This window comes from Doryrhamphus excisus, linkage group LG2 (genome assembly GCF_037039965.1).
Source record: "Doryrhamphus excisus strain RoL-2023G ecotype Guam linkage group LG2, RoL_Dexc_Guam_v1.1, whole genome shotgun sequence".
Classification (NCBI taxonomy): Eukaryota; Metazoa; Chordata; class Actinopteri; order Syngnathiformes; family Syngnathidae; genus Doryrhamphus; species Doryrhamphus excisus.
The window spans coordinates 23,431,886-23,443,294 of NC_136358.1; the positions used below are offsets into that span (position 1 = coordinate 23,431,886).

At 37.8% G+C, this 11,409-nt stretch overlaps 1 protein-coding gene across 1 annotated transcript; it reads left to right on the forward strand.

Annotated features, from left to right (window-relative positions):
- Nucleotides 1-561: 561 nt before the first annotated feature.
- On the forward strand, nucleotides 562-10,625 carry acbd4 (acyl-CoA binding domain containing 4). Its single transcript, XM_058061603.2, has 10 exons — nucleotides 562-756; nucleotides 1,263-1,376; nucleotides 2,107-2,227; nucleotides 2,464-2,548; nucleotides 2,669-2,789; nucleotides 5,856-5,953; nucleotides 6,052-6,250; nucleotides 6,412-6,626; nucleotides 6,708-6,767; nucleotides 9,559-10,625. Exons 2-10 carry the CDS (start codon nucleotides 1,286-1,288, stop codon nucleotides 9,685-9,687), a joined length of 1,119 nt encoding a protein of 372 aa, XP_057917586.2. The 5' UTR covers nucleotides 562-756; nucleotides 1,263-1,285; the 3' UTR covers nucleotides 9,688-10,625.
- The last annotated feature ends 784 nt before the right edge of the window (nucleotides 10,626-11,409 follow it).

Sequence of the window (11,409 nt, forward strand, 5' to 3'; positions counted from 1 at the left end):
TATTGTAAGTCACTACATGAAAATTAACTGCACATAACTCTAATATCGATATGTTAAATCGTAACAATACAATACATGTTAAAATTCAATTTATCCATGTGTACTTGTGTGACAAATTTTCTTATTTTGAAGTTTTACACATCATCGCTTACTTCCGGTTTAGCATGGTCCAAGTAGAATAGCTTATTACGTAAAAACATTGACGGGATTTGTGTCAAAGACGACGACAATCCCCAGCACACACACACACACACACACTTTCATTCAACATCCTCTTTTCTTGTGATTAATCTACACAATGTTACTCAAATATGCATCTAATAACTGATAACATCCGCCCGCCATCGGTGTGTGTCACTCAGCATCACAACTAACTCAAATATGAGTACGGTACACTACGGCTCGAATATAATGACAATATAACTCAAATGCAACTAAATCTTGCCTTGTGTAATTACATATGCGTATAAATAAATATATAAATTTGTAGATCTCAAGATAGCTATATTTCTAGACAGTTATTGATGGGGTTATTTTTCTGAATAGAATTGTGTGACGTGTCAAGTCACGTGACGTAACGCGGAAGTGGTTGGAGTTAGCCTCGTCTCCGTGTAACATTCAGAGGCTGCTCTACTTTAATCGTGTTTTTAAAGTACTTTACTGCAGATAAACACAAATTACACATTAGTTTGGATGCCGCTTCGAGTCAGTAGCAGAGTTATGGCCAGTGACAGGATAGGACTCGAATGAGACACAGTAAGTTAACATTGTCGGCTAATGCCATGCTAGTTTTAGTGCTAGCTTTCCCGGCTTCATTTGTTATTTCTCATTTATTTATCCACAACAAGACGGATAGTAGGATAAAAATGAACTCAGAGCAAACAGGTCCTATTGATGACGAATGTTTAATATTGACTGGATGTGCAGTGAATTATTAAATGTGATAAATGCGAACCATCTGGCATAGAAGCGTCAAAGCAAATATTTGATCAAGGTTTAAAAAGCGTACTTAAAGCAAACATTGTATTTTGTATTTGTTAACTAACTGAAACAGCTAAATTGTAATGTTTCACATGTAACAAAAAGGTCTAAATCAACACAACATACAACAAAAAACAAGAATTACAGCTATAGGATTACTTTCCCAGGATCGCACATGTATTTTGTATTTTTTTCACATATTGTGAGTGAACATCGATTAAATTTGACATGCAATAAAGAAAATCTTAAAAAGTTTTGTGTTTGTGCATGTCTATTTGCAGGCTCCTACCCAATTTGAAGTACAATGCCCGTGCCAGAAATGGCAGAGTATGTGGTAGATCACCACAAACGCTTCCAGGCTGCTGTGGATGTCATTCATAAACTCCCCAAAAATGGTATGTGTCAAGTAGGTAGTAGTTTGTTTACAGTTCCTAACGAGGCAAACATCAGAGAGAAGTGGTTGGAGTTTCTGATTCCCTACCAGCAAAAGAAAAATATTTTCATCTGTCAACAGCATTTCACACTGGACTGTTTTGTAAACATGGGTCACTATGCAGCTGGACTAGCCCACAAACTGTAACGTTACTTGGTTGTCTGCAAATATATACAACTTGTTAGCATATTAGAAAATATCCAACTCTAATTTGCACTCTTTCATTTTTCACTGTGTGGCCCTCGCTGGAAAAAGATTGTGTCACGATCGGGCTTCAACCCCTCATGACAGCTTGTTTAGTTCCTTTTTTGCCTCTAGTTTTCCCTTCCTAGTTCATGCCCTTATTTTGTATTCACTTCCTTTGTTACTCTGTTCTGTTTTCCGTTAATTTCCATTTTCTCCCGCACCTGTTTTCCATTTGTGATTGCTATTTGCCATGCTAGTGCATTTTTCTACTGCATAGCACAATTAAATATAGTTTTACCTGCATTTTGGTCCTTATCTCTGCATCCCGGGGTTGAACCGTAAAACTCACAAGTCGCACCGTGACAGCTTGGACACCCGTGCCTACCCCATGGCATTATTCCCCATGACAGAAGCTTTGATACTTTTACCAACAGAGCACAGCAGCACTGTTTCTTGTTGTGCATGTAAATACTGGACAATAATACCTCATCATTCTGTGTGGGCAGGATCCTACCGGCCGTCGTATGAGGTGATGCTGCGCTTTTACGGTTTATACAAGCAGGCAGTGTGCGGACCCTGTGCAGTTCCACGACCTGGCTTCTGGGATCCAGTGGGGCGCTACAAATGGTTTGTGTATACGGCTCAGTGGACCGTCAATCATCTTGATCGGCTCTGCTATTTCAGAGTTCACATACAGTCGCTTGCTATGACAATGGTTGTTTTCATGCTACAAATGTTTACGCTTGTGTTTGTAATTGATATTTATAGACAGGTAGTTTAGGAAGAAGTAGTAAAATGACGCCAAGCAATGCTGTGATTATAGATTATAGATTAGCCACTGACTGTGTATGTGTATCATGTAGGGATGCTTGGAATCAGTTGGGAGACATGAGCAGTTCAAGTGCCATGGCAGCGTACGTGGATGAGATGAAGAAAGTAGCACAAGAGGTAGTGGACATGTACATGACGTTTGGCGTGTGATACTCCAGTGCTGTGTGTCTGCGTGTGAGTGTATGCTCATTGGGATTGTTAGTGTGGATCAATCAGCCTTTTCCATTGTCACCGCAGGTCATTGACACCATGCCCATAAATGAGAAGACCGCATCACTCTTTCACCATTTTGAGCCTCTCTACGTGGTTATTGATGACATGCCGCGGCCTCCGCAGTCACTGCTAAGGCTCAGAGAAGGTCGGTCAAGTATTTGTGAAATAATTTTGTGTTGAGATCTGAAATGAAATTGTGTGATGAATTTATTAATTGATTATCATCTCAAGCGTAGTGCCTACGAGACTGAATGCGAAATCTCACAAGATCTTGTGATCAGTAATTTTACAAGAGTAAAGAGTAAGAATAAGAGTTGCTGGTTACTTTGAGATTAAAAACAAGTTTCCATGGGGAAATGAGGGAATCCTATTGGGACATTTGCACTTGCAGTGCGTAGGAGTGTACTCACACTCAAAATATTCTGACTTAAAAAAAGCATATTTTGTCTTTAGTATTTCAACTCAATGCTACTAAAATTACATTATTTCTCATAATATTCTGAGTTTATTCTCGTCAAATTGCACCTTCTTTCTTGTAAAAATACAATTTTTGTTTTTAATATTTTTACTTTATTGTACAACAGTTACAGCACTTTTATGTATTTTTACTTTATGTATTTTTATTTAGTTTTTATGTATTGCCATATTTTTCATTTATAATAATTTATATGTATAATATATATAGTATATGAGGAAAAGTGGTAGAAAATGAATGAATATATAATATGTATATATTATATTTATATAATATTTATATATTTATAATAATAATTTTCACTTTCCCATTCTTCCTGTAATTATGACTTTATTCACATATTTTCTCCTTAGCTCAGTAATGCCATATTTTTCATTTATAATAATTTATGTATATAATATATATAATATATGAAGAAAAGCGTTAGAAAAATGAATGAATGAATATATAATATATATAATATGTATATATTATATTTATATAATATTTATAATAATAATTTTCAGTCTCCCATTCTTCCTGTAATTATGACTTTATTCACATATTTATTCACACTTTTTGTCCAATCTCATTTTAAATTAGTAGCTTTGTTTGTTTATATAAAATGGTTATTCTTTTTTTATACTCATAAAATTACAACTTCTGTGAGATTACAGATGTTGATTTTTTTTTACTTTAAAAACAAAGCCACGGGCCACAAATGGCCCCCGGGTTGCACTTTGGACACCCATGCAGTACAGCCATGACCTCAATGAGGACAAGCACTATGCAGCATGTATGGATGTTGGAGGATATAAGTCATCCTTTATTGCTGCTTGTGGCCTTTGGTTATCATTATGTGTCCATTGGTTATCATTATGTGTCTATTGATTATCATTATGTGTCCATTGGTTATCATTATGTGTCCATTGGTTATCATTATGTGTCTATTGATTATCATTATGTGTCCATTGGTTATCATTATGTGTCCATTGGTTATCATTATGTGTCTATTGGTTATCATTATGTGTCCATTGGTTATCATTATGTGTCCATTGGTTATCATTATGTGTCCATTGGTTATCATTATGTGTCTATTGGTTATCATTATGTGTCTATTGGTTATCATTATGTGTCCATTGGTTATCATTATGTGTCCATTGGTTATCATTATGTGTCCATTGGTTATCATTATGTGTCTATTGGTTATCATTATGTGTCCATTGGTTATCATTATGTGTCCATTGGTTATCATTATGTGTCCATTGGTTATCATTATGTGTCCCAATGTGTCCCTTGGTTATCATTATGTGTCCATTGGTTATCATTATGTGTCCCAATGTGTCCATTGGTTATCATTATGTGTCCCAATGTGTCCATTGGTTATCATTATGTGTCCATTGGTTATCATTATGTGTCCCAATGTGTCCATTGGTTATCATTATGTGTCCCAATGTGTCCTTTGGTTATCATTATGTGTCCCAATGTGTCCATTGGTTATCATTATGTGTCCATTGGTTATCATTATGTATCCCAATGTGTCCATTGGTTATCATTACGTGTCCCAATGTGTCCATTGGTTATCATTATGTGTCCCAATGGGTCCATTGGTTATCGTTATGTGTCCCAATGTGTCCCTTGGTTATCATTATGTGTCCATTGGTTATCATTATGTGTCCCAATGTGTCTATTGGTTATCATTATGTGTCCCAATGTGTCCATTGGTTATCATTATGTGTCCCAATGTGTCCATTGGTTATCATTATGTGTCCATTGGTTATCATTATGTGTCCCAATGTGTCCATTGGTTATCATTATGTGTCCCAATGTGTCCATTGGTTAACATTATGTGTCCCTATGTGTCCATTGGTTATCATTATGTGTCCATTGGTTATCATTATGTGTCCATTGGTTATCATTATGTGTCCATTGGTTATCATTACGTGTCCCAATGTGTCCATTGGTTATCATTATGTGTCCCAATGGGTCCATTGGTTATCATTATGTGTCCCATTGTGTCCATTGGTTATCATTATGTGTCCATTGGTTATCATTATGTGTCCCAATGTGTCCATTGGTTATCATTATGTGTCCAGTGGTTATCATTATGTGTCCATTGGTTATCATTATGTGTCCCGATGTGTCCATTGGTTATCATTATGTGTCCATTGGTTATCATTATGTGTCCCAATGTGTCCATTGGTTATCATTATGTGTCCATTGGTTATCATTATGTGTCCCAATGTGTCCATTGGTTATCATTATGTGTCCCAATGGGTCCATCCGTTATCATTATGTGTCCATTGGTTATCATTATGTGTCCCAATGGGTCCATTGGTTATCATTATATGTCCCATTGTGTCCATTGGTTATCATTATGTGTCCATTGGTTATCATTATGTGTCCCATTGTGTCCATTGGTTATCATTATGTGTCCATTGGTTATCATTATGTGTTCCAATGTGTCCATTGGTTATCATTATGTGTTCCAATGTGTCCATTGGTTATCATTATGTGTCCATTGGTTATCATTATGTGTTCCAATGTGTCCATTGGTTATCATTATGTGTCCATTGGTTATCATTATGTGTTCCAATGTGTCCATTGGTTATCATTATGTGTCCATTGGTTATCATTATGTGCCCCAATGTGTCCCTTGGTTATCATTATGTGTCCATTGGTTATTATGTGTCTCAATGTGTCCATTATGTCTGGCTGTGGATGGCATCACCACCAAATTGGCTTGGACATCATCAGCGTCAGGACAGCGTAACGGTTTGGGCTTGAACAGCGACTCTGAGAACGAGACCTTCTGTGACTCTGTCGATTCCGTGGAGCAACTCTCTAACCTTAAGGTACGATACCCTCACATTCTCTGCAGACCCCACAGCATTGTGAACAGCTGCGTAGTAGCTGTATATGTACATGAGCAAGATCTTTTTTTGTCCGACAGATACCACTTGTCAAGTTTAACGGGCTTCACGACGGACGTGAAGCCTTGGAATCGTCATCGTCCCTCGGAGAAAACCCGTTGGAGAGCAGACAGGTGGGGGCGGGCTGTGGTGGAGAAGGGAGGAAGAATGCAAAGGATCGGGATCCGAACAGAAGTCGAGCCGCTGGACAGCAAGGTTCCAACCGCAGTGGGCGAGACGGTGAGCTAATGATGTTGCTAATGATGGGCATGTTTGATCGTGTTCAAGACTCCAATAAAGAAACATCACTTATTTGAAAAATTAACAAGCGTTTAATAAATCAATCAAAAGTCATCTACTTGAATCAATTTGCAACTGAAAGAGCTTTCCCTCACTTGCAGGCGGTGTTCCAATGAGCAGAAGACGGCGTGGCGTGGCCACTGGTGGCGCCGGCGGCGAGGAGCGAGCGGGAAGAGATGGTTCTGATAATGCGCCAGAGAGGGGGCACGAGGACCAGCTTCAGCAGCAAATCATCCTGGCTCTGAGAAAACTCCGGGATGACATGAGGAGTGTGATGGAACGCTTGGAGGCGTTGGAGAGGCTCACAGCCACACACGTAAGCACGCGGCTGCGTCGTGGAGAAGAAGAAGAAGTTGAACAACTGGGCTTTCATTTGTTTGTTTATTCTCTGTGAAAGGCTTCTGGCGCAGAGTGGAGACCCTGCCTGCAATGTGCCAATGTGGCCCCTCAGCATCACGTAAGCAACACCGCTACCTTTTACACTTTCCCCCACATAGCGCTATTCCGGCACATATTTCTAATACGCAGTAATAAATAAGTTAACTCCAAAAGAAAGTGCAGGTTTATGAGATTAAAATGTGATGAGATTTTACCTTCAGAGAGCAAATATCCAATAGTGAAGGAATCAATTCCTTGCACAATTCATCAATTCATGAGTGATCATTTTGCCGGGTTCCATACTCTGTTCGCCTCGCCAGCTGCCTCCAAACAGCCTAATGCTAAATTACCGTATTTTCCGGACTATATGTCGCACTTTTTTTCATAGGTTGGCTGTTCCTGCGACTTATACTCCAGAGCGACATATAAATAAATAAGTGTTTATATAACATAAACACTGGACACCTTTTCTGTTCATGTTTATTGTTTGTGTAGCTGAAAAACCATTGTGTTAGCATAGTTAGCATAGACTACTACATAGTCTTAGTAGTAGAAAATAAATTCCCTGCAAAAAACGTGACTTATACTCCAGTGTGACTTATGTATGTTTTTTTTCTACCTAATGATGCATTTTTGGCCTTGTGCGACTTATACTCCGGAGCGACTTATAGTTCAGAAAATACGGTAATATATATACCGTATTTTCCGGACTATAAGTCACACTTTTTTTCATAGGTTGGCTGTTCCTGCGACTTATACTCCAGAGCGACTTATAAATAAATAAGTGTTTATATAACATAAACACTGGACACCTTTTCTGTTCATGTTTATTTTTTGTGTAGCTGAATAACTATTGTGTTAGCATAGTTAGCATAGACTACTACATAGTCTTAGTAGTAGAAAATAAATTCCCTGCAAAAAATGCGACTTATACTCCAGTGCGACTTATGTATGTTTTTTTTCTACCTAATGATGCATTTTTGGCCTTGTGCGACTTATACTCCGGAGCGACTTATAGTTCAGAAAATACGGTAATATATATACCGTATTTTCCGGACTATAAGTCACACTTTTTTTCATAGGTTGGCTGTTCCTGCGACTTATACTCCAGAGCGGCTTATAAATAAATAAGTGTTTATATTACATAAACACTGGACACCTTTTCTGTTCATGTTTATTTTTTGTGTAGCTGAATAACCATTGTGTTAGCATATCTTAGTAGTAGAAAATAAATTACCCGCAAAAAATGAGACTTATACTCCAGTGCGACTTATGTATGTTTTTTTTCTACCTAATGATGCATTTTTGGCCTTGTGCGACTTATACTCCGGAGCGACTTATAGTTCAGAAAATACGGTAATATATATACCGTATTTTCCGGACTATAAGTCACACTTTTTTTCATAGGTTGGCTGTTCCTGCGACTTATACTCCAGAGCGGCTTATAAATAAATAAGTGTTTATATTACATAAACACTGGACACCTTTTCTGTTCATGTTTATTTTTTGTGTAGCTGAATAACCATTGTGTTAGCATATCTTAGTAGTAGAAAATAAATTACCCGCAAAAAATGCGACTTATACTCCAGTGCGACTTATGTATGTTTTTTTTCTACCTAATGATGCATTTTTGGCCTTGTGCGACTTATACTCCAGAGCGACTTATAGTTCAGAAAATATGGTAATATATATACCGTATTTTCCGGACTATAAGTCACACTTTTTTTCATAGGTTGGCTGTTCCTGCGACTTATACTCCAGAGCGACTTATAAATGAAAAAAATATTTATGTTCCATAAACACTGGACACCTTTTCTGTTCATGTTTATTTTTTGTGTAGCTGAATAACCATTGTGTTAGCATATCTTACACCTATTCAGCCTGTTCTCTATTCTTTTATTGTTAGAACTTGCCTTCCAAGAGGACGTAAAGTCTGTTTTGGTCAAGTAGTTTGGAAAATAAATTACCCATAAAAATGCGACTTATACGCCAGTGCGACTTATGTATGTTTTTTTTTCTACCTAATTATGCATTTTTGCCGTTGTGCGACTTATACTCCGGAGCGACTTGTAGTTCAGAAAATATGGTAATATATATACCGTATTTTCCGGACTATAAGTCGCAATTTTTTTCATAGGTTGGCTGTTCCTGCGACTTATACTCCAGAGCGACTTAGAAATGAAAAAAAGTGTATTTTTTTTTCTACCGAATTATGCATTTTTGGCCTTGTGCGACTTATACTCCGGAGCGACTTATAGTCCGGAAAATACGGTACTTTTTTAAAGTATCCCTTAACAATCTTGCTGTCAACAACACTTGTTTGTTGAACCTAAACACGTAGTGCAAGAGTTCCCAAACTTTACCAACTCAGGGCCCACTTGAAAATCGAAAAAATGTCCTGTAAACAGTACATAGACGAAATGCTGCATTCTCAGATTATTATTATTATTATTATTATTCAGGATTGAAATGAAAGCAGGGGGATAAAGGAAGCCCAAACTTTTCATCTGTGGTGTACACACAAGACAGAATTAATTCTCATACTTTTCATAACTGCATTCAAGACTGGCATGATGACCAGAGAGCTACGTTCCAATCATAAACTGTATAAGGTTCCTAAAATATTGTGACAGTATCACTGTATACTGTCAGTATCAGTACAGATACAGTATCAGTATCACAGAGTATCACCGGATCTCTGTCCCCTCAAGCACAGAACATCTCTGCTGATTGATGGCTTTGGCTGGGCGTCTAATAAGTTGCCCACTCAGGCATGATGAGTGGAAAAGATAGTGTTCAAACACGGTGACAATATGTGTGGAAAGTACATCATGCCATGAAATGACCACAATCTTTCATTTGACCCTCAGGAGGAGAAATGGTGGCCGTTTGATCTGTCCTGTCAGACACTTCTTCTCTTCCTGCTGTGGCCGTTTGCTGCTCAAGGTGTGGTTCATCTACTCCGAAAGTTCCACAGAAGAAGCCCCTTGTCTTCATGAGACTGCGAGGAAGACGTCATTCAAAAAAACGTAGGGTTTTCCCTGGGAAGGAGTCAAGTTGATGGAGGTGGAATTGGATACTACGGACTTCATTATGCTACAGGGTCTTCTCAGTGGCAGGTACGCGTCAAGCTCCAGCAGACACTTTTTTTGGGGGGGGGGGCATGTAGCATGCATACACAATATCTTCACTGAACTAACCGTACATTCAGTCACTCACTGGTTTGTTTACTATTTTTGCAGCTCATGCAAAACATTTCAATACAAATAGTCATCATATAATCACATGGCCAGTTATTAGATCATATTATCATGGAAGGCTTGATTAATAAGGTTACCCTGGTAAAAGAAGTATTAGCCAATTCATTGATGATTGTCTCATTTATTGAATTGAAATTTTACTGTAAATGTAATAAAAAAAGCCAGTGCGGTTATGAGTACCATAGAAATATCATCTCTTCTCTGGGTTCTCTTTTTAAAACCAAAACTCATATCCCGATATATTTAGCTAGAATGACGATATGCTATATATACATATATCCCCTTATTTTTACCATCAACTTATTTTTTGCAAAAGTCAAAGCCAAATATTTATTAATTCATTCATTTTCTACCGCTCATCCTCACGAGGGTCGCAGGGGGTGCTGGAGCCTATCCCAGCTGTCTTCAGGCGAGAGGCGGGGTACACCCTGGACTGGTGGCCAGCCAATCACAGGGCACATATAGACAAACAACCATTCACACTCACATTCATACCTATGGACAATTTGGAGTCACCAATTAACCTAGCATGTTTTTGGAATGTGGGAGGAAACCGGAGTACCCGGAGAAAACCCACACATGCACGGGGAGAACATGCAAACTCCACACAGAGATGGCCGAGGGTGGAATTGAACCCTGGTCTCCTAGCTGTGAGGTATGCGCGCTAACCACTCGACCGCCGTGCTGCCCCAAAGCCAAATATGTGTTCAAAAGTGTTGAAAAAACAATCTTATAGAAAAATAGCCACTCAAATAAAATAGTATATTTTCTTCTTTTAAATAAAAAGTTCAATATAACGTTATTATAATATAAAACACAAAATGGAAGTAATAATAAAGCACAATTAAACACAAAAAACGCCGTAACTAGCATGCACTCGGGCGGCGCCATCTTGAAACATGAGACCTCCGTATCAAATCCAGTTTATATCCATATGAATGATACGCTTAGTTTTGATATTGTGCTTAAAAGAAATATCAATATTTTTTAAAATACCGATATATGGCCCAGCCCTATTTATATGTATATATTTGAATCAATACTGTTCTGTATGGACGCCCATTTCTGCACTGAAAGAAAAATATATCACTATGCTGAGTCATAATTATGCTATAAAAAGTTTAAATCATGAGATAGAATGTCATAATTATGTAATTAAAAAGTAAAAATTAGGAGAAAAAAATTGTGAGACAGTGTAAGCTAAGAAGTCAAAATGATAAGTTATGACAAAATATTGAAATTAGAATTTAAAAATATCTAAATTATGATACCGAAACCATGATACAAACTGAATCACCATAGCTTTGTCACATGACACCCGGCTTTGCATCTCATAATTAGGACTTTCCTAACTTATAGTTATGACTTCTCATTGGGATTTGTTTTGTTCCCTCGGTGGTGGAAACTGGCTTCCGTGGAATTGACCAATGATGTTTCTGGCTTGGATGCCATCCTAGTTAT